The sequence below is a fragment of the Lotus japonicus genome, chromosome 2 (genome assembly GCF_012489685.1).
Source record: "Lotus japonicus ecotype B-129 chromosome 2, LjGifu_v1.2".
NCBI classification, from domain to species: domain Eukaryota; kingdom Viridiplantae; phylum Streptophyta; class Magnoliopsida; order Fabales; family Fabaceae; genus Lotus; species Lotus japonicus.
In genome coordinates this window covers 67,859,473-67,883,474 of record NC_080042.1, presented here as the reverse complement: position 1 = coordinate 67,883,474, position 24,002 = coordinate 67,859,473, and the positions used below count along the sequence as shown (strand labels likewise).

At 34.1% G+C, this 24,002-nt stretch overlaps 3 protein-coding genes across 5 annotated transcripts; all 3 read left to right on the top strand.

Annotated features, from left to right (window-relative positions):
- Nucleotides 1-5,283: 5,283 nt before the first annotated feature.
- On the top strand, nucleotides 5,284-6,081 carry LOC130735584 (lachrymatory-factor synthase-like). Its single transcript, XM_057587520.1, has one exon. The coding sequence runs from the start codon at nucleotides 5,372-5,374 to the stop codon at nucleotides 5,909-5,911; it is 540 nt and encodes a 179-aa protein (XP_057443503.1). The 5' UTR covers nucleotides 5,284-5,371; the 3' UTR covers nucleotides 5,912-6,081.
- A 4,652-nt stretch (nucleotides 6,082-10,733) lies between these two features.
- Nucleotides 10,734-13,285, top strand: LOC130739011 (psbP domain-containing protein 1, chloroplastic). 3 transcript variants are annotated; one of them, XM_057591221.1, is made up of 5 exons: nucleotides 10,734-10,994; nucleotides 11,063-11,197; nucleotides 11,301-11,387; nucleotides 12,035-12,460; nucleotides 12,813-13,285. In XM_057591221.1, the coding sequence occupies exons 1-5, from the start codon at nucleotides 10,884-10,886 to the stop codon at nucleotides 13,032-13,034; spliced, it is 981 nt and encodes a 326-aa protein (XP_057447204.1). In that variant the 5' UTR covers nucleotides 10,734-10,883; the 3' UTR covers nucleotides 13,035-13,285. The 3 variants fall into 3 exon arrangements, with proteins under 3 accessions (XP_057447204.1, XP_057447205.1, XP_057447206.1); XM_057591222.1 differs by lacking the exon at nucleotides 10,734-10,994 and having other exon boundaries at nucleotides 11,161-11,197; nucleotides 12,051-12,460; XM_057591223.1 differs by lacking the exon at nucleotides 10,734-10,994 and having other exon boundaries at nucleotides 11,180-11,197; nucleotides 12,042-12,460.
- Nucleotides 13,286-15,269: 1,984 nt separating this feature from the next.
- LOC130739010 (dolichyl-diphosphooligosaccharide--protein glycosyltransferase subunit STT3A) lies at nucleotides 15,270-23,614 on the top strand. Its single transcript, XM_057591220.1, has 23 exons — nucleotides 15,270-15,515; nucleotides 16,377-16,439; nucleotides 16,551-16,606; nucleotides 16,723-16,794; nucleotides 16,955-17,060; nucleotides 17,146-17,196; nucleotides 17,526-17,621; nucleotides 17,852-17,911; nucleotides 17,996-18,109; nucleotides 18,669-18,755; nucleotides 19,426-19,529; nucleotides 19,624-19,719; nucleotides 20,217-20,337; nucleotides 20,426-20,506; nucleotides 20,585-20,716; nucleotides 20,812-21,039; nucleotides 21,225-21,368; nucleotides 21,775-21,961; nucleotides 22,037-22,134; nucleotides 22,279-22,358; nucleotides 22,448-22,535; nucleotides 23,086-23,175; nucleotides 23,278-23,614. Exons 1-23 carry the CDS (start codon nucleotides 15,381-15,383, stop codon nucleotides 23,332-23,334), a joined length of 2,346 nt encoding a protein of 781 aa, XP_057447203.1. The 5' UTR covers nucleotides 15,270-15,380; the 3' UTR covers nucleotides 23,335-23,614.
- Nucleotides 23,615-24,002: the final 388 nt, after the last annotated feature.

Genomic DNA, 24,002 nt, shown 5'->3' with positions numbered 1-24,002 from the left:
GGAATAGAGACTAATGTAGCACCAGGATAAGATATATAGAAGTGTTGATACCATGTAAAATTTATGAAGGAACTATTGAGATCTTGAGAAGAAGAACGAATTATGAATTGATGAGATTGAATTGATCGATTATTGAAGATAAGTGGGAGAGTTTATCCCCATAATGTGACATATTGTTCATGGGAGAAGAGAACTCATTGATCTTTGAGGTGTAATAGACATAGCAGTGCTGTGACATATCCACATTGAAAAAGTAGACTCTCATAAAAATTGTGTGATATTGAGGAACATAAATCCCACATCGAAGACGGAGAAAAGGTAATGAGGAGCTTTGACCATAAAACTGAGAGAGTCGTTAAGCTTTGTTATGTATATTTCAGAGCAAAGAAAATAAGTGATATTGTCAATGAGAGATATATTACACAATCTGCAAGGTTCTTAATTTTGATTCTTAATTTTGAGTTAAGAACTAAGAATTGAGTTCTTAACTATTGGAGGAGATAATGTGGAGTTCTTAGTTCTTAAAAATAAGAACTATGTTCTTATATAAGATGTTTTACTTTTTGAGTTCTTAACATGAAAAGTTAAATTTTTCTCTCTCATTCATCAATTCATTTAAATATTGAATTAGCATTTAAATTTAAATCAAAGTTATATGAAAGTAAAAAATATTACTACTATAATGATATTGTGGGACCAAATGAATAGTGCTAAGAACTAAGAACTCATGGTTGGAGAAAATCTGCATAGAGTTGCTTAAGCACATATGGCAGTACGGGCCCACATGAATAGTGCTAAGAACTAAGAAATAAGAACTAGCATTAGAGATGCACTTATAGAGTCACCGTTTGCAAGCTAATTGAAAAATTATGCAAGCTAAATAGGAAAAAATTAAAAATATTTTTCACTTAGTTTGCAATGAGTTGCTCTTTAAAATACTACTCTCTCCTAATTAAATGTGGGGGTTGACCCTCCAAATAAAATAAATATAGTATAAATTTTTGTTTTTTTCTTAGTAGAACAAATAAAATTGCAAAACTTGTTTGTTCAATCAATTTTCCAAATTTGGTTTAAAAACCGTTAGCTATTTTAATATAGAAGAATTTTATAAAAAAACCAATTATTAGATCTGACTTGGAATGGTTTATTAAAAATTGGGAGACCTATACTCAACTAGAAAAGCTACCAGAGTTGACGTTTGCACTACCCTAATATAAATGCTATCTATGCTCTATCTCTAGCCAATGTAAGACTTCAAACAGTTCACATGATATTGGTGGGTTTAAATTAACAATGAGGACCTAAACCAAAATTAATTGTAAAATCATTGATTAATGGTAGGGACCAAAATCAAATGAGTATTAGATGAGGCACTACAAATTTATATAATCACTATGTTGGATTTAGAGAGGGCACATATTTGAGATAAAAGTTTTCTATCTCTAATCATTTTGAGCTCGGACATCAATATGTATTGAATTGAAGGAGTAGAGATAGAATTCATCAAAGATAGAGTTAGAGACAGAATACATCAGAGATGAAGAATGCTCCTCTGTAGTGTGCATAACATTTGCCTTTTATTTCTAAGTAACACAATCCTCTTGAGTTATGTGGCTAACTTTTGTTGGTAAATCAACATTTTTCTAGTAGTCATAGCTATGTGTTGTGCAGGCCAAAACTATGTGTTAAGAGTGATTAGGATCAGTGAGTGCGTGTGAAGAAACACCCAAATATATATACACTCATTTACTTGTTGAACCCAACTTTGTGGGACTAACTTTCATCACTATTGACTGAGAAATTTGTGCTAATTTGACTACAACCTTCCATCTGGTAATCTAACAAACATACATATGCTTAAGCCTTAAAGTCTACTAATTTATGTTGGAACAAGATCATACATATTACAGGGTACCTCACAAGAACAAAAAGGAATAGGTATGAAATTTTCAAGCTCCTACCACACTCCTCAAATGAGTGTAATTGACAAGAATTGAAAGAATGATTATAATTACTATTAAGAGGAATAGAGACTAGTATGTATGTATTACCAGATTCTTGTCAGGGTACATGAAAAGAAGGGCTTGAAGTCTACAAGATTGGATTTTCCATTGCAAGAATATTCACATTTTGATCATGATGATGGAAGAAAAAGTCAATTAAAAGGCAATCAAAGGGAGAAAAGAATTGAATGAGGGAGTCCCGCATCAGAGCTTGAGCTTGTATGACAGAAGTATTGATACTAGATACCATGTGAAAATTATATAGGAACTATGGGAACTTGAGAGGAAGAAAGAATCGTGGATACACATAATATAATGTGACATATTATTGATGAGAGAACTCATTCATCATCTGTGTGGTGTAATGCAGTGGCAAATCCCTCATTCATACTTAGACCCACATCGAAGATGGAGAAAGAGTAACGAGGAGCTTTGATTATAAAAATGGAATGTGTCATAGTTTGTCTTAATAAAAACTTAAAATTGGTCACTGACTGATTTATTTTGAGAGTTGGGATGTGAACAAAAAGATTATATCCTAGATATTTATTTTGTTCACCCGTCAAACTCTTAAAATACTTCTCTCAAATATCTGTTAAAAAGTAGGGGTTCCACCTCCAAATGCTATATAAATTAGATTTTGATTTATCCGTCTCTTGTTTATTATGGTTTATGTTTTTTTATGAAATTTATTATGGTTTAAGTATAGAGTTAAATACATGGTGTCATGGTGGTGGGAGAAGGGGTAAGGGAAGAGAGAAGGTGACCATTGATTGAGTTGCTCATGTACGTTATCACTTTTGCATATGCTAGCTATCACTATTACTCACCACTAGACAACTATCTCAGTCTGAACCCTACATTTCCAATCTGCGTTTTCTCAAATTATCACATGAAAAATGCCAGTGTGTTTCAGCCACACAGGCCTATGATATTGCTACTTAAAAGAATCTTGCTTCCATAATCATTTCATGTCTTATGATCTTTAATTTGATCGATCTCTCACTGTCCTGCACGCACTGACCAATTCATATCACTTCTCCCAATCCAACATAGTATCCTCCAAAATCTTGAAAAGTTGAGAGAAATCTTAAAATTGTATCAAGTAGTTTCACTAAAACCACAAAATGATACTTCTCATGTCTTAAGTGCGTGTTTATATATGTAGACTGATAGACGCAAGATCAATTGACACCATGTGTCATAATATTTGAGTAGGCCAAATTATGTCTCTTTATTCTAATTTTTTTTCATAAGTAATAAAGAGAAAACTTTGTATACTTTATATATAAGAGAATTGTTTAAAAAAATACTGTAAAAAAGAGTAAAATACTTCTCACCCATTTGGTGTCTCATATATTCCTTATCACACCGATTAATTAAATTATGCAATGTAATATATGAAGATGGGAATTATAACTTTCTATTGATGATTTCTAAATCACTTTTGACACAATTTAATTGGTGAAACATGAATAGGAACCATATGAATAAAATGAGTTAATTTTTCATGCACCATCAATGTTAAATTTCTTCACATATACATTCATCTATATTATGCCACCTCAACTTAAACATGCTAAAAAGTGTTACCTAATTTTTTGTTTTGTTTTGTTTAAATTTAAATTTTATTTCTAATATGGCTGCAAAATAAAAGGGATCGTGGCATCAAAAAGCACTAGGACATTTTCTTTTTTAATTTGGGTCCATGTATCCGTAAAGTTGTCCTCATAAAAGCTTTTTGCATATATATATGGAAGAACAATATGGTACCTCAAAAAATAATGTTTGGTTCACACCTTTACTTTCAGAGGTAAAGAGGTGGAGGATGAAAGAGATAATTAGAAAAGAGAGAGAAAGTACCAGATATGATAAATGATTTGATTAATAAAGAAAAGATAAATAAATAAAAAGTAAAGATGAAAAACAAGTGAGAGATATGTATCATGTATGTATCATATATAACTCCAAAAAAACATGTTTCATGTGAAATTTGTCAGCAACACATTTTCCCGTCAAAAAAAAGTTAGCAACACATTTTAATTAAATAATAATGTTGCTGCAGTAACTGTTGATTCCATTTTGTACTGCCCCTCAATCAATAGAGTTTTGATTTATTCTCACATTTTTTCTTCTTTCATCATATTTCCTCTTATTTGTTCTTCGTATCTTTTTTCTTTCTCTATTATACTACCTATTATATCATTCATTTTGCTCATATTTCTTCCTGATCTATCTTAGTGTAAGTGCTGATGGATATTGAAGTGTGAACAAATAACTATTAAAAATAATATTCCTTGATATATACCATTGAGCATGACCAAATAGAATAGTGATAGGTGTTTCTATTCACATTGATTGATTAGAGATAAACCTGCCTAGCTTATATCTAATATTAGGTCCCCATCGCTATTCCCGTCCAACCTGACCTGATTTTTAAGGGATCCTCTCAATCCAAATTTTCTTTAATTTTTCTCAATTTAAGATCTCAACTATTGATTTTAAATCAAATGGTTCGAAAAATTCATAATAAACTCTGCTTCATGGTTTGAGCCAAGTACTTAGGTGTCATAGTTTCGTAGACAGTTGGATTTAAAGTCAACAGTTTATTGTCAAGTAACCACTTTATCTCAAAAGATTAAATTGTTGCGTAAGAGTCACTTTAATGATTTTATATTATATTCTAACATTTATATCATGTATTGAGAGAAATTGAGAGAGATATGATCTGAGAGGACCCAATTTCCCCAACGTATATGGCCCAAGAATTTCCTTTACAATTAAAGTAAAATCATATAATCTTCACATTTCAGACTTTAAAATTGAATATACCTAATAAGTTAAGGTTTTACACCTAGTCTAAATTTAATTTTGAATTAATATGAAATTATAAAGATTTTATTGGGTTATGCGGGAGGTCACGAATCCTTTGTCTAATTATGTGTCTTATTTTTATATCCTACCGATGAGAGTTTGGCATCAAAATTTAAAATACAAGTGTGATTGCACACTCTTTTTAATATGTCAAAATTTTTATTAGTGGTACACGAAAATAACATTCCGATCATATGCAAGAGGAAGACAATTGAGATCATGTCATTATATGATGTCCTAATTCCTGTCCCACCAATAAAATTATGTCATATCAAGTAAAATATAATTCATGTAAGGTTATAAATGTCATAATCATATTTTTTAATTGAGATGATGAAATTTCATTGCTTGAGACATGATTAATAAGGGTGCCAGAATTCTCCTTATATATAAGATTACTTTCACAAGAAAAATACATACTTTCATCAGTTCAGTTCATCCTCACTTGTGCTTCAGTAGTATCATTAATTACTTCATCACTTACACTTCTCATTATGCAAATGGAGTCTACTCATCAACAAGAAAGCCAATCAGCAGAACCAAAATGGAAGGGGAAGGCGAAAGCAGAGGTAACAAGGTTCAAAGCAGAGCAAGCATGGCCTCTTCTAGAGGATTTTTTTGGCCTCAGCAAGCTCTTCCCCACTCTCTCCACATGCCTTCCTGTTGAAGGCCTCTCAGGCCAACCAGGTTGTGTTCGTTTCTGTGCAGGTTTCAAGACCCCTGTGGATGATGGCCATGGCAAAAAAGCCATGAACTGGACCAAGCAGAAACTGCTTTCAATCGACCCGGTTCAGAGGATTTTCAGCTATGCCATTATAGATGGAAATGTTGGGTTCCACTCCTATGTTTCCACAGTGAAGGTGCTGCCAAAGGAAGGTGGGTGTGAAATTGAGTGGTTTTATGAAGTTGAACCGGTTAAAGGGTGGAAATTGGAGTATCTTGATTCCTTCATTGGCAAAGGGTTGCAGGTGATGGCTCAGAGAATTGAAGAGGCTTTGAAGACCATGGAAGAAGCACTTGGAGCAAATAATTGAAGTAATGAGTGGTGATCACCAACATTTATCTACACTATAGCTTTTTCAGATATGTTATGTATAATGTACTTCTTGAATCTGTGTCATTAGTTTGTCATTGCTTAGTAGTATAAACTGAATGTGCACTAATGCTGTTTTGTGTTGTTGCAATAAAATAAGCTGGTTTTCAATTGTGTTTCTGTCTAGACATGTATATGCTACACAGTGGAACTCTTATTCTTCATCCATAAGCTCTCTCAATTATCATAGATTAAAATCATGTTTGAAGTGGAATGTTGTGTGTATCTCTTAGATAAATATTCAGAGGTTCCATATATTTAATGGATCAATATCCTCTCAAATTACTCTCTTAAGTTTCTTCAAGTTGAAATTATATGTGGATCTTTCTCTTTATATGTAGGTGGATTATTTGAATATTTATAAAAAAAAGATAAACACGATATTTCAATTGACATTATCAATTCACTTCTTAACTTCATGATTTTACGTTAAAAAAAAACTTCATGATTTTTACATAAAAATGTAATGTGAGAGAATTATGATCCCTTTAATTATATATGCTTATTATCCCGCCCCAGACCCTATATTTTTTCTCTTTAATTCTAGGGTCTCCAAATTCTTGTAAAATTGCTGAGATTCCAATAACGAAAATTGTAACTTTGGGACTACTGAGTTGAATACTTTCTTGCTTGTTATTCTGGGTGGTGTGGAATCACTTTAAGATAAACAACTTTTTTATGTAGATACTCTTTCTATTGTTTATTGAGAAAAAAGATGATGCATATATAAATTAAACTCATGTTTATCTCATGATCTTTATGAACACACAAAACTTACTGCTGCATTAGTATTTTTTGTTCCTTGAAGAATGTGTCCCCACTCGATTAGAATATATAGTTCTATATTAAATTTATGTTCTCACCTTTATAAAGATCTAACTTGCTGATATGTGCATATTTATATTCTCACCCTTATAGAAAATAAAATTCTCACTAAACTGCTATCTTGTTGGTATGTGCATATTTATATTAGTGTAGTGAAATTCAAGAGAATTAAAATTTTGAACAAAATTAATTGCATCAATGGAGTGTCTTGTATTTGTAAAATCTCTTTACATCCCCAATCTCTAAACTCAATCAAAATAATCACACACATAATTACAAAGATAATAATGAAATTTTGTATTTTTTTTTTAAAATATCAATTACAAATCATGTATGACCAAACATGATTATAGGGTCAATTAAAAAAGGGTTGTCTAAATAATCCACGATGAAAATTGGGTTGAATCACCCATTGCATAGGTGCACCAATCATATTGCAACATGTGTTTTAATATTATCCACCTCACTTAATTAATATCTTTTATTTTACATTTTCATAATATTTAATTTATTAAATAATTCAACACCTATAATTTTAGATAATAGCATATAACTCCTTTCTAAAAAAACTCAAATCCCTAATTCTCATTTTCTTCCAAGCTCATATTACGATTCTCTCAAATGCAAAACCAGATGCATAGAGAGTCCCTCTTCATAGAGGACAAATTGAGTTAGACAGTAACCGTGTGTATATGCGAGGATGTGAAATTTATGGTTGCAGATTGGGAGCAATCCCAACTTGTCCTGTTGCAAGAACTCACGGTGGCAAACTACTCAATCAAATGGCTCTTTCAAGCCTATTATCTCTTTGTAATAGAAGACTGGGAGGGCATCTATAAAAGCCTGATCCAGACCTGAATATAAAGATGGAAGAAGCTCATCAACTGTCTCTGGTATGCATCAGACAAAGAAGAAAGCGTGGAAGAAAATGGGGATTGGAGTTTTTTTTTAAGAAATGATTCTTATGCTATTATTTAAATTTATAGGTTCATTTTGCAATTGAATTATTTAATAAATTAATATTACGAAAAATGTAAAATAAAAAAGATTAATTAATTGAGGTGGATAATATAAAAACACATGTTGTAATATTATTGGTGTACCTAAGCAAAGGGTGATTTAACCCAATTTTCATCATGGGTTATTTAGACAATCCCATTAAAAAAAGAACAAAAATATTTTTAAAACGTGTCAAAGAAATTATATTCGCTTATTTATATGTAATAGAATTTGAGAAGTTTAATTGTATCACAAAAGTTAGCTTAAGGAGTGTCTTGCGATTATGATTGTTGTAGATGCACACTTCCATAACGACTATTCATGCTCTATCATTTCTGGAGTGGTTGCAAGCTCTTTCGTGTGCATGTGTTGTTGACGCCCTAATCTTCATGTGGTTCATTTGGCGCCAACACCGTGGATTTGTGATTGCAGATGATACTTGGAGTGTTGTCTTGATTTTATGGCAAGCTTCAAGTCCTCTTGAGCTATTGCGCGAATCTGATGTTTCTCGACAGGTTGCATAAGAGACTTGAGTGTCATGGAAACAACCACCAAGTGGATGAGTAACTCCTAATGTTGATGGAAACTCTCTTAAGAATCATGGTCCTAGTGGTTTTGGGGGGCTTGATGAGATCTAATTACAATAATTGGATCATTGAGTTCTCTGCTTTTATTGGGTTTTCTAAGATCCTTTAGGCGGAGCTTTTTGGTATCTTGCATGGTTTGTTAACGGAGCTTGGTTATTACTTGATTACGGTGTACAGAGTCTGCTTTGGCCATGTGTTTGATTTCCCAGTATGATCAGTTCCATTTGTAGGTTGGTATCCTGAGCGAAATTGTTGTGCTTTGTAGGAAGTCTTAAGTGTTAAAATATAATAGAATATTAGATTAAAATATTCTTTATTTATTTACCAATGTAATTACGCATGTAATCAGGTTTAGATTTGTTTATCTTTTATTATTAGTCAACTATGTAATTGTATAAATAGAGTGTTTGCTCATCAATAATATTCATGAAATACAATTCCTTCATTAAGCTTGTGCATACTTTTCTTGAAGGGAATACTCCTTATGATTTTCTTCCCAAGATGAGGTCATCATGTGATCATCGGTTGAGGTTGTTTCTATTAGAATTAGGGAGACATAACTTTACCCAAAAGTTAGCTCAAGAGTTGAGGGATGTTATACCCTTTATAAGCACTTGTTTGGCCACATCTCTAGTCAATATAAGACTTCTAACACACCCCTCACATCAAGGGCTAGACATCTGGAGTGCGGAATTAACATCAACGGGTGGCCCAAATATGAGAGGTCTCCACAACAAATGGATTTAGGATAGGCTCTGATACCATATTAGAATTAGGGAGACCTAACTCAACCCAAAAGCTAGCTCAAAAGTTTGAGGGTTGTTCTACCATTTATAAGCACTTATTTGGCCATATCTCTAGCCAATGTGAGACTTATAACAGTTTCATGTGGGACTGTCTTCCTTATTGTTGACAATTTCTTTGATTTCCGAATTCTTAGGCTATAGCATTTTTATCTTTCATTCTTGTATCGAAAGAGATGATGTTTAATCTACACTATAAATGAATTTATTTGATCATATTTTTAGAGATCACTTAAATATGAGTCATTTAATCCGCAAATGTTTATTCCTACAAATTTCACGCTTCATATATTCCACCCTTGACGTGATGAGGTGTTAATTATGTTATGGTTATTAAAATTGGAAAACAAGAAGAAGTGGATCTACTATAATACATTGAAGTCAACTATCACTTTTCATTATCATGGAAAATCTTATAGATATGTTTGTTCGGGAAATCTACTACAAGATTGGCAATGCGACCTAATATACAATTAGTTTTTACATTAACCATATTTCTCATAAAAATAAAATAATTAGCAAATAGTTAAGGAATCTGCAATCATTTCCCCAAAAACATAAAAATAATTCAGCTTTATCTTTTCATAGTTTGATTATTAACAACTAACAAACAAAACATAGAATTTATGGGGTCCCCTTGCACCTTGATCGATAATGTACAGCAAGTTTTCATTCATCACATTTGAATCACAATAAAATGAAGGTAATAAATAAATAAAAATGTAATATATACATACATTTTGTGGTGACCGTCTAATTGAGATACGGTGACAGTTAAAAACCGTTGCTAAATAATATTTCGATTGAATAATCACCCCAAATCATATAATCACTCTAAAATAAACATTCCTACTTATAGTGGTTTAGTATCTTTCCTTTCTTCAAAAGATAAGGTCTCTTAACAAATTTTGAATTCCAAAGTAATACAACTTTTATTCTACAGTTTGCTTTTCTCATAACAATAAACTAATGTTTATGGAAAGATAGCAGTGAATAACAGATAATCTGCAGAAAATTAGATGACTTCTCGTTTGAGTTTCTGGTTTAATTCTTTCCTAACAAATCAAGACTACATTTAGTAACATATTTTACACTACAATTTTATGAGGAATGAGACACACAGAGAAGATAGCATAATGAATGAAGTGAGGGCTAATTGAATAAGCTTAAAACACATAAGATGGTAACTTGTTTTGCCAAGAATTACTGTATAAAAAAACGTTAGCAACACACTCTTTTTAAAGACAATATAGAACAATGATTAGTACTTTTTCTTTTTTGTAAGTCAACACTCACATTTGCTACAACCTTTGCTTGAGCCAATACACTGGTAATAAGACTAGTACTACACTAGCCACAACCAATAGAAATGAGCTGCCAAACTATTGGGCTAGGCAGGGAAAGCCCGATTCCACTTCTATACAGGCTGGGCCCATTTTAACACATGGAAGGTTCATGGTTCTTAGCAAACAAAGCCTGAGATTGATGAGCTGAAAAAAACGAAGCCTGAACAATAAAATGAAGAAAAGAGAGAATGTAAAATGGAGTGGGGAAAATAATGAGAGGGTTTGGCTGATAAGGAAATGAGGTGGAGAGTGGTCCCTGTCTTATCATCACAAGGAAATCAAAACACTTCAGTTCAGCTCAGCACCATAGCATTAGCAAATAGCAATTGCATACACCACCACCACTCTCTACCATGGCAAAGATGGTGGTGGCACCACCCCAACATCATAACCAACCATCTTTCTCTCCTTTGGCTTCCTCTCTTTCTGAATTCTCCTCACCAACTTTTCTAACTCAAATTCAGGTAATTCACTTCACCCTTTTCTCTCTATACATAATCATCATAACTATAACTGTGCATTTTGGTTACAGTTGAAAAGAAAAGTATGGCAGCCAAAAGGGTCATTTTCCGCCACAGCATCAAGCCCCAAGAAAATGCTCATGATGGGGGGCAATAGGTTTACTGGTGTATTTTTGTCTAGGCTCTTTGTCAAAGAGGGTCACCAGGTATGTATGAGTATGACTTACATTACATTACAGATTTCGCGCTAACCGGATACTTTGGAAGACTTGAATAAAGGGAACCAACCTTCACTTTTGAATTTGGCAGGTCACTTTATGTACAAGAGGAGAAGTTCCTATCACCCAACATTTGCCTGATGAATCAGACAGTGATTGTGCTGATTTTTCTTCCAAGGTATGCTAATTGTTAATGTAAACTGTCATGAACCAATTATCTCAAAAGCTTTAGTTAGTGGGTAAAAGCCACCCAAATGTTTTTATATTATAGTTCTAAGTAACATAAACATTGGATTGGACTTACCTGCCTATAAGGCATGATGAGGAGGGGATGCTTTTCACATTTGCTATTGTGATATCTGGCACATTCATCCTGTGTTATAATTTTGCATATCATAGATCAAGCATTTTAAAGAAGACATGAAGGACTTTAAATTTGTAAAATCGAATCTCTCAGCATCTCACCATTTCACTTTTTTTGGTCTTTTTGAATAGGACATGGAAACATAGTGAAATATGATTCGACATTTGTGTAAAACTTGTCTAAATTGTTAGTGTATAGTTATAAAACTCATTAGGTTATGCCCTTTGTGGTTTTTTGTCCCTTCTGATCTTACTAGATATTGTCTTATGTTATATCAGTATAATTCAATGAGATCCTTTGGTTGCAAATAGCATGGAATGAAAGAAATGCTTATAAATTTTATTTTATTGTTAAGCTTACTAGAATCTTAGTTCACTTTGTATTAACATGTTCTTTTTAAGGTTAGTATCCATCTGCAAATGGCCTTTGATTCTATCTATTCTAATATTATAATCAACCAGTCTAAAGCTTTTGCAGTTCCAAGGAGGAAAGCAATGTCCTTGATCTTGTCAAGTTGTATTCTCTCAAAGGTTGGTTTGGCATTTGCTCAACAGCCTCCTGTATTCCGCGAGTACGTGGACACATTTGATGGTTACTCATTCAAGTACCCTGGAAATTGGATCCAAGTCCGAGGTGCTGGGGCTGACATATTTTTCAGGGACCCTTATATCCTTGATGAAAATCTATCCCTTGAAATCTCTTCACCTTCATCTTCCCAATACAAGAGCGTTGAAGACTTGGGTCCACCCCAAGAAGCAGGAAAGAAAGTGCTCAAGCAGTATCTGACTGAATTTATGTCTACACGACTTGGCGTTAGGCGTGAAGCAAATGTTCTTTCCACATCTTCCAGAGTAGCTGATGATGGCAAGTTATACTATCAAGTTGAGGTTGGTTATGATTTATTAACAATTACATTCAAAGCATCAATTTGATGAGTTATTCAGTTATTCCTTAGCTGCAATGAAATGTGTGCCGAGGTGCGCAAATATGGGTACACATATTTCCATATAAACTTGCTATAGTAAGACCTACCAAAACTCGCATGGGTTTGGGAATGGGACCTCCCGACTATTGGGTGGCTGGATGAGTGTAAATTGATGGAAAGGAGTTCATCAATCATATGCCTTACTAATAATCATCTTCCCTTTGTGTTCTTTCATTCAAGAACAGTTTACTTTTACAATCCCGATTGCAAAGTTACATCAATTGATTAACTTAATGTATTGTCTATGTTGCTAGGTAAACATAAAGTCATATGCTAGTAATAATGAGCTTGCTGTTATGCCACAAGACCGGGTGGTACGTCTGGAATGGGATCGGAGGTACCTATCCGTTCTAGGAGTTGAAAACAACCAACTCTATGAGTTGAGATTGCAGACACCAGAAAATGTGTTTCAAGAGGAAGAGAGTGATCTTCGTCGAGTCATGGACTCATTTCGAGTGAACCAGATTGTTCGTTAGAACTAGAGTGTTGGATAGTTATTCCAATGACCTCTTTCTCTAACGTATGTTTTGGCTTTCTTGCATTTTTTTTTGTCCTTTTCTTTTTAAACTATAGAGTTCAATTTTTGACTCTCTTCAATTGTAATTGCTGTTTCCAGTTTCATATTTTTTCAAGTCTGCTTGTTAAATTAATGCTGATAAAGTTTTACATTGGCCTATGGATACTCAACACTAAGCATGAGAAACAGGCATCATTTTACACTGAGCTACTCAATGTCCTCGTTCAAATCCAACGAGTGCCTTGAACATATTCAAAACCCTTTCTCTCTCTGCTGATGAAATCAGAGAGTCAGTGTTTCAGAATGGGATCTCTTAAAGCCCCTAGACGGGATGGTTAACAACCTATATTCTTCCGGTATTGGTGGCAAGTTGTGGGAGATTTTGTGAATAAGTTTTTCGGATTCGATAACTACATGAGAAGTTAATGAAACATTCTTAATTCTCATCCCAAAGGTTGATAAGCATGATAAGAATGATCAGTATAGACCTATAAGCTTGTGTAACGTTATATATAAACCGTTGATTAAGGTTATCCTGAATTGATTGAAAGCTGTTATGAACTCCCTCAAGAGACATAGTTGACTGATGTTATACCAATGTAGCTTCATTTATGTGAGACATAGTTCAGATAGGGTTATGACATTTTTAAGCTTCATTTTCACACTTTTTTTTTCAATCTCTTGTTTCTTTCCCTATCACATCACTGTCTCTCTCTAGGTGTTGAAATTGGAGTTTTAACATATTTCCATTCAAATAATATAGTTATAGTTGTTGCTTAGGACATTTTCCATTCTATGCACAGGGAGAAGAAAAAAGATAGGCTGTCCTTAAGATTGATTTGGAAAAAACATGACATGCTGAGCTGGTCCTTTATGGAGGAGACCCTTAGATAGATTGGCCTTGAGCACTTTTGTAACCTGATTTATTTGTGTTGTGCATAGAGAGGTTGGTTCATTTGATTAGTTTTGTAGTTGCTAAGGTTGGACATTAGTCAATGAAGGCTCAAGAGTTTGAGGACCTGCACTCATCCATGGAAGACCAAGACATTGAGCCGTCGATGGGCTCATTTTAGGGAACATCACGTAATGGAAGAAAGAAGTTAGACATGCCATTTGCATCTTGCTCGCTAAATCATACTTCTCCATTAACACCTTATTAAGAGGCAAAATACTGATGTTTTTAAAACTAAACTAGTAATTGAACGGATTAAGGTACTGGTTAGCATCGACTAAAGGCCGAGGCAAAACACTAGCCACCCATGCGTCAGTTGGAGGCAAAACACTAGCCACTCATGTGTCGATTGGAGTCGACTCTAAATTGTTCACATGTCACTTCATGTGACATTAATTAATCTGCCCTATAACTTGGGTTAAGTATGGGTTGGGGACTCAAATTAGGGGATTCAGATCCTCTGCCCTAATTGTTATCTCATTTTATGTCCTAACCAATGAAATGATGACACACCAATCAAAAATATACATGGAAATGACATTTATAACCTTACATTAATGATTTTAATTGACATGGTCGAATCTCACTTGTGAGACATGAATCGAAACATCATTTGAGGACATAAGATCTTAACCCTAAACTGATTAAGTGAATATGTTTTCGAAATACCAAAACATGATGACACAAAGTTATAAACTCCCCAAAAGCATATTAGGGTCCTAAACAGAATTTCAAACATGCTATAATTGTTCACATGCATCTCAATTCACCAACCCCAATCCAAGTCTTTAACCTCATTGGGTTCAAAGTACTTACTTTTGATCACTTCCAACCTAAATACAAACCCATAAGTATACATAGAAAGTTACCCTTAATCTTGATCTTATGATATACTCCAATGTGGTAAATGCTGAAAAACCACTTCCAATTAGAAAGCTACATTTTCTCATTCCATACAACTTAATGGAATTTTTGTTAGCATAAAAAATTCAAAATATGGCATGACCACATAACTCTAAAAATCATCAACCTTGTTCGAAGACCTGAAAGGAAGAGACTCCATAGTCCATACCCAATCAAATAACTCAATTTTGTAGAAACCACGTCACAATATTGCCACGTCAAAACCAAAAGGGCATTTCAGTCATAAAACAACAAAACACAGACCCAGTATCGTCATTTCAAGTCCAGTTGCAGGTCCTTTCATCCGTAAACTAACGTATCCCACAACTCTTCCTCCTTCGCCTCCCTCAACGACTTCTCTACTATAAACCCCACTCACACTCTCTCTCTCACACCCTCTCTCTTTCTCTCTCTAACTTTCTCTCTCATCAGAGCTCAATTTAACCGTCAATGGCGGTTACCGATGCTGCCAACGGCGGCGGCGGCACCACCACCACCTCCATCCGCCACGCCTTCGGCAACGTTCTCGCGCTCTTCATCCTGCTCCTCATCGGTGTTCTCGCCTTCTCGATCCGTCTCTTCTCTGTAAGCATTTCTCATTTCCTTCTACCTCCATAGATCTGGTTTGCTACACCTCTTTTTCTCAATGCGATTGTCTGGTTCGGAATTCAACGCCATAGATATAGCCGTTTCGTTTCATGTAGATAACACAATCAACAAGAATAGCTCGCTGTCTATAGTTGTTGTTGCGTTGCGATACGGTAGTGGAATCTGAGTGAGATAGCCTTAACTGTTTAGGATTTTAGTTTTTCTGTGGCTTGACCGAGCTGAGCTCATTTGTTCACTAAGTCAATGATTTATAAATGGTTACTGTTGTGGAGTGAAAGTAATACTTGGATTGAATTGATGAAATGCAGAGTAAGATAAGAGGATCTTCACAGTGATTGGTAATATTAAGATTAATTGAGATGATAATTTGAAACCTTTCTATTGGTTGAAATTCTAGTTTGTAAATCATGTTACATTATTGATAATTTTTTTATTAAGTGAGATGTGATGAGTGATGTGATAGGAAAAAGAATGGAGAGGTAGGAAGAAAAAATGGGTGGAAATGAGATGGAAGAGAAAGTGGGTGTGAATGAATCAAAACCCTTTTTTCTCATTTGGTTGGTTATGATTCCAAAAGCATGAGCTCTCTATCAGTCTAATATTTTATTGAAGTTATTGTTTAAAAATTGGGATTTAGGTTAGACAATTCCCATTTCTATTAACTGACTAAACTCCAATTGGAAGTAAATTTTTTTTGGAATTATGTGTTTCTGAAAAATATTTATAGATGGTGTGTTCTTTTTATGTTTTTTCAAGCATTATAATAGGTTATCTATTTCCACTTATTAGCTAGAGTTTTTCCACCAGTCAGTCACCTTTTTTATGCATTGTATACAGGTGATAAAGTATGAGAGTGTTATTCACGAATTTGATCCATATTTCAACTACAGAGTCACTCAGGTCAGCATTATTTGCAATTTCATGTCTTCATGTTAAATTTGTTTAATTTAACTTTGTTAATCTGAATGCATTGAAGATTTCACAAAAATGACAGATATTTGTTGGTTTCAGTTTTTGACAAAGAATGGGATATATGATTTCTGGAACTGGTTTGATGATCGAACTTGGTAAGTGACCGGTGTTTGGACTAAAACAGTTTTCCCTCTCTATATACATAGCTTATTGAAATTGTTTTTCTTTAAATGTTTCTGGGTCTAATGGTTGTGTTACATTTCCATTTAAGGTATCCCCTTGGTCGTGTAATCGGTGGGACTGTCTATCCTGGTTTGACACTGACAGCAGGCACCTTGTGGTGGTAGGTATTTTAAGAATATACAGTAGGAGATGTTGGGTGTCATCTGCTGTGATTTTTCTGTTAGTTATTATATACTAATATTAAATATTCATTCAAGCAATTGGTTCATAGTTTATTTAAGGTGGTTGATAATATTTGGATCATTCCCTCTTGGTGTCAGGTTACTGAATTCCTTAAACATCCCTCTCTCAGTTGAAACTGTTTGTGTATTTACTGCTCCCATATTCTCAGCCTTTGCTTCTTGGGCAACTTATCTTTTGACAAAGGTTTGTACACACCAAAATCACCCCTTGTATACTCTCTCTATTTTATATGTGTTTGCTAATCTGCTTCAGCTGCTTCCTTTTGTAGGAGGTTAAGGGTACCGGGGCTGGCTTGACAGCAGCAGTTATTTTGGCTATGGTGAACTTCTCAACCAAGCTTTGTGACTTAGCTTAAATCGTCTTTCAATTTTCCTACATATCATAAACATAAACAGTTGCAATGAACTGATGATCAAAATTATTGGTTCAGCAATTCAGCATTCTATATTTGAATGGATGACACATCGATGTTTTAGTAAAATTATGCTGACTGAATAACAACCATATATGTTGATGACTTGATGTGTAGATTTGTAAATCTATAATGAATTGGTAAAGGTTTCTCTATTCTAATGTGTTTTAATTGCTTGTCCTTTTCCTTTACTTATTTTTACATGTAATCGGTACTAAATCTTGTTGTAAATGCAGGTCCCCTCATATATATCTCGATCTGTGGCTGGCAGCTATGATAATGAAGCTGTTGCTATATTTGCTTTGATCTTCACTTTCTATCTCTATATTAAGGTGCTGTATGAAGAAACAGAACTTTACTTTATATTGAATAGCCTTGTATTATTGCAACGGTTTCTTAAAAAACTCCTGGGAATTATTAGAATGGATTATCATCTTCATCCAATAGTATGTGATTTGAATATTCTGTATGAATTGTCAGCCTGTGGATGGGAATCACTTAAGCTTTCTTTATTTTATGTTAAGTTCCTGTCTTCCTGACTTGATAATTACATTTCATGTAGACACTGAATACAGGGTCCCTCTTTTATGCCACTTTGAATTCAATAGCATACTTTTACATGGTAAGCTTATTATTATACTGCTTATCTTGTTATCTTTGCCTCTTCCTCTTCTTATTTAAGTTATCTGCTTTTCTTGTAATTCAGGTTTGCTCATGGGGAGGGTACACCTTTATCATTAATCTTATTCCAATGCATGTGCTATTGTGCATAGTAACTGGGCGTTATTCTCCTCGGCTGTATATTGCATATGCACCTCTTGTAAGTATTTGTTTTCTATGATATGGTTATGTTAAAGTCTTAATAAATGTTCCCTTTTTATTTGGGATAGTTGAAATGTAGGTTAGTATTTTACTCGTGCTTAATAAAGTGAGCTGTAATTTGGATAATATTTTGAAGGAGATTGATAAGTCTAGTTTTATCAGAGATTTGGTATTTTTTAACAAATTACTAAATTGTTTTGCAATTAAGTTTAACTTGCTTGTTCCAATAGGTTGAACTTTGCATCTTACTAGATTAAAAGTGTGTTTCTATTAACGTTGGTCACACGTTTCAAGGCAGTGAATGTGAAAGTTGCTTTCACATATTGTTGAACTTGATGGCAACGCCAATACAAATACACACTAAGGAATGTTTGTCATTCATTTTAGGTTATGTATTTAATATGTATGATTTCTTTGCATTTTTATTTACAATTACAAGCCAGAGTTGTTCTTGGACTGGATCTGAATTTTATATTTAGAAACTACCTCTAATTCATCTTTACTTGTTCCTGATTCACATTATTATTATTATTATTATTATTATTATTGCAATGCAGGTTATATTAGGCACCCTGTTGGCCGCTTTGGTACCTGTTGTTGGATTTAATGCTGTAATGACATCAGAGCATTTTGCATCATTTCTGGTGAGTTTCCCCCTAAACTTTTGATGTAGTTGAACTTGCTTCAAAGATAAGTTGCACTCTTGGTCTTCCATATGATCAAGTGTGTTCTAGTATAACATTATTACTAAATACCTTTTTGTTAATGCTTTATTGGCTTTTTAGCACAGAAAGAAGGTTTTTAAATTTGCTGAATATTCTGTTTTTCTCATGTTTCTATAGAGTATAGACTATAAAGTTTGTCTCCTAATTTGTCAAGCTTAAGAGTTTAAGTATTTGCGAGTTGCCAAGTTCTTATTCTTTAAATCGGCTTATAAACTTGGAAGAGTTGATAACTTTGTTGAGCACTCGAGATAACTATAAAATTACCCCTATGTGATAAATAACTTCTGGCTCCTTTTGTTAAAACAACAAAAAGCTTTCTCCCACTAGATGAAGTTGACTTCATGGATCAAATTTTCTTATTGTGATATATTAAGAATAAACTTTTTGGAAAAGCCATTTAGATTTTCCTTGCTCTTTGTCCACCTCTTTATATCAACTTCATATTTGATCATTGAAACTCATTTGAGCATTGTATCACCTAAACGATGAATTATTACCAGTCAATTAATTTTAGTTTTCTTTCTCTTAATATCCAACCAATTAGTTTCTTTGAAACCTTATGTTACTTTTTCTTATTTTTCTCATGCAGGTTTTCATTATCATCCATGTGGTGGCTCTTGTGTACTATATTAAAGGAATTCTTTCCCCGAAAATGTTCAGAGTAGCTATGGCACTTGTTGTTTCTCTTGGCCTGTGGGTGTCCCTTTTGATTGGGTTATTTGACTATTCAAAACATCACAGGTGGAAATTTAAACTAATCCCTGTTCTTTTCTTGTTTATTTTGCAGGGCAGTTTGTTGTGCAATGATAGCAGTACTTATAGCAGTGGTAGCTTCAAGCCCAACTAAGGGATGGAGTGGAAGAAGTTTAAGTCTACTAGATCCGTTAGTGCCATCTTTGCAACCTTTTTATTATTCAAATCCTTAAATAAACAATTTGGCAAAACAATCGTATTTGGCTCCTAAAATGCTATTTACTGTTTGAAGAGCTCGTTCGTTCTTCAATTTCATAAGAAAATGGAATTACTGAATATGGACGTGTTTGGGTAAATATCTTAACTAAGGGCTTATGGAAATAAGCACTTATAAGCTTATTTGTGAGGCTTATTGAAACAAGCTCAAAATAGCTTAGAAGTAGTTAATGTGGGTGCTTATTCATAAGCTAATTTGAAAAGCTCATGAAAATAAGCTCTTTGTAGACCATAAGCTTAATCAAACACTTTGTTTAAGTGCTTATACGGTAAGATAAACTCACAAACTCTTCCAAATACACCCATAAATGTCTTAAGTTTTACCATTATATCATATGTCCTTTTTCAAAATATTTTCTTGTCATGATTTGGCTGCCATCTCAAGTTCTTAAATTATTTGTGGTGTGACAGTACTTATGCAAGCAAGTATATACCAATCATTGCTAGTGTTAGTGAGCATCAGCCGCCTACTTGGCCGTCTTACTTTATGGACATTAATGTCTTGGCATTCTTGGTTCCTGCTGGCATTATTGTGAGTTTTTTTACAAGAAAAGAACTTTTGAATTTCATTTTCTTATATTCTATGCAAAATAAGTCATGTTGGTGCTTACCTTTTGCAGGCGTGCTTTTCACCTTTATCTGATGCAAGCTCTTTTGTGGTACTTTACATTGTTACATCAGTATATTTTTCTGGTGTCATGGTAAGAATGATCTTAGGACTGTAACTTTTTTACCCATTACATTCTTTATAGTTTTATTGAAGTCTTGTCAAATATCAGGTTCGCCTGATGCTTGTACTTGCTCCAGCAGCATGCATCATGTCTGGGATTGCTCTTTCTCAAGCTTTTGATGTTTTCACTAGATCAATCAAGTTTCAGTTACCCAGCCTATCAGATGGTTCACATGCTGATGTAAGCATTTGTTTTAATCGTCAGTACATTTAGCATTTCTTTCTCTTGCCCCTTCATGTGTTTTACTTGTTCAAATTGTGCATTTGCTTATCAAGGCAGGGGATGCCAGTTCTGAAAGTGTTGTGCATAATGACACGGTAAAGGCAGATAAATCTGAGGACACATCGAAGGAAAGGACCTCAAAAAAGAGCAGGAAAAAGGAAAAGGAACCTGTGGAAAAACCTCTTAGCAAGTCACAGATTAAAAAAAGGCTTTTGGTTTTACCTCTGGAAACATCCATCATTGCTATTCTCTTACTTGTGCTGCTAGGTGCCTTCTATGTGGTAATTTCCCAAGCATGATATCATCCATTTGAAGTTTTAGAAGATTTTTGAAATTTTAATTGTTTCAGAGATTATCGCATAACTGTTTTTTAGTACTCAATTAGGAATATGGTATCTTATTGATCTTTGAAGAAATAAAGCTTTTTGATGTTTATAGGAGACCTCACTGTCTTGATCTCTTGTAGGTTCACAGTGTATGGGCAGCAGCAGAAGCTTATTCAGCCCCTTCTATTGTTCTAACATCACATACACATGATGGACTTCATGTTTTTGATGATTTTAGAGAGGCTTATGCCTGGTTGAGTCATAATACAGAAGTAGATGATAAAGTGAGTTTCATGGCATTTCCCTATTTTCTGCCCAAGTGTTTGAGGGTGTTTCTGTATTAAATTTGTATCCATATTGCAAACATTTTTGAATAAACTATCTTTACCTTCTCTTTTAAATATTTAGATTGATTACTGAAATTATTTTTTGAAAATACTGTGTGGAATAAGCTGTGACGATTAGCTTGCACGATTTTCTGTGTTTTGTACTTATTCTGAAACTTATATGTTTTGAAATGATATGAATTTTCGGCAACATAAAATTAAATGGACAAGATAGAACCGATAATATTCTTGTAGGTTGACTAAGTTGGCCATTGAGGCTGCTGATTATAAATACAACAGTTGGTTAAAACGTAAAACACATTGTGGACGTCAGGAAATACTAATGCTCATAAAATTCTTATAGGTGGCATCATGGTGGGATTATGGATACCAAACAACTGCCATGGCTAACCGAACTGTGATTGTTGACAATAATACCTGGAATAACACACATATTGCCACCGTTGGTACTGCCATGTCTTCTCCCGAGAAGGCTGCTTGGGAAATTTTCAATTCCTTGGATGTCAAATATGTTCTTGTTGTCTTTGGAGGTCGGTTTCTTTTTTCGTTATTGAGATTAATATCTAACTCGCCCTGTACTGATTTGTTACTATACTTTTTATTAGGACTGGTGGGCTATCCCAGTGATGATATTAATAAGTTCCTGTGGATGGTTCGAATTGGAGGGGGTGTATTCCCTCACATAAAGGAACCAGATTACTTAGTAAGTTACACGAGCAATATGTGTTGTTTTATCTAGGCATTAATGTATTGTTATTGAAGTCAGGCAGTAGCCTTTTTTAGTAATTAACTCTTCCTTATGAGTAATGTTGACACTTCATTTTTTTTTTTCAAATTTGATCAAAAGAGGGATGGTCAATATCGGATTGATTCTATGGCCACGCCAACAATGCTGAACTGCCTCATGTATAAACTTTCATATTACAGGTCAGCTATATTGTAAAGTTGGTTTTCTTTGAAAATTTCTATTTTCAACTTTTAGGGTGCTTAACTCCTCTACCCTGCTATTACTCCAGATTTGTGGAGACAGATGGTAAAGCTTTCGATAGAGTGAGGCGGACAGAAATTGGAAAGAAGCATATCAAACTTACGCATTTTGAAGAGGTCAGACTGTATTCTATAAAAACAGTGCTCTACACTTTTTTTGCGTGTTTTGGGGGGCGGGGTGAAATTAATAAAATTGATAGGAACTTTGTCTGGCTCCGTTTATTTCACTATGATGATCCCGATAAAAGTTTTGGGTGCATGGCAAGATGAATTACTTACTAAACTAACCATGGTACAATACCTGATATAGATAACCTGCAGGATAGGTTAATGACCTCCTCCATTGCATTTATCTTTGGATAGTGATTCCGGGTTGTTCCTTGATAATGCACCACTTATGTTGATGCTAACATATTCTGATGTCCATTATAAAAATAGAATTAACCATTTGAAATTTTGAGGAGTATATTTAGCTTACCTATAGCTGACTGCTGCTACTAAGAAAATTATTAATTTATGATTCTATTATCTCATGCTGATAATTTTTTGCTACAGCTTATATCATTCTTTTGCCTTTTATTTTCATCACAATCTTTTGACAATAGGGGGATTGTGATCATTGCATGTATGGTTTTCTGATGTCAATCGTGGCTTTTAATGGTTTCAGGTGTTCACGACTCACCACTGGATGGTTCGGATATACAAGTTGAAACCTCCAAAGAACAGGATTCGCGGAAAGGCTAAGAAATCAAAATCAGTACGTGTAGAATTGTTTTATATGCCTTAAATTCCTCATAAGTATTTGATTGGAAATAACTTAATCTTGGCATAATTGGTTTCTTGTTCTAATTTTTGGCAGAAAGCAAGCTCAAAAACTACGTCAAAAAGGAAAGGACCAAAAAGGAACCCCTTTTAGTTCAGTTTTCCTTTTCTCTTCTAGTAGGTAAGCGTGTTTTGCAGTCCGCATTTCATGTATACGTACACAACTAATACAGGTGATATGGAGAGCTTTTGTAGGCATTATCAGCATCTAATGATGAAACGAAAATTTTGGGATTATGTTTTGACTTAAGATATCATTTTTAGGATTAAAATGCCCATCTGCAAAATGATTCCTTTGATAATTTCCTGTACATCTATGCTTGACATTTATCTATTAGGACTAAAAATACAAATGCAGTAGTTTTTAAAGATCACGTAATTGGACTGTTGTATATGTTTGGTTTGGTTCCGGGTATGTTTGGTTTGGTGTTGGTGCAATGGTCAACGTGAATCACATCTTCAAGTATCAACGAAAAAATTAGAATTTATCACATTGAATTTAACTGGATTGAAGAAGGAAAATGCTACCATGTTAACTTCATTGTTGGTCCAAGTTGGGTTCATTAGAAATCCAAACTCTGTATTTGGAAAAAAATTGTGGATCAAAGTTGAGTTCATTGGAAATCTAAACACACCAACTATTTGGAGAAAATGCAGATACAGTACGTGTATGTTGTTTACTATTCTCCAACGAAAATTGAGCATCAGCCACCATCACACATTCACACCTCATGTACGTCGCTGGTGCAGTCCCTGGATTCT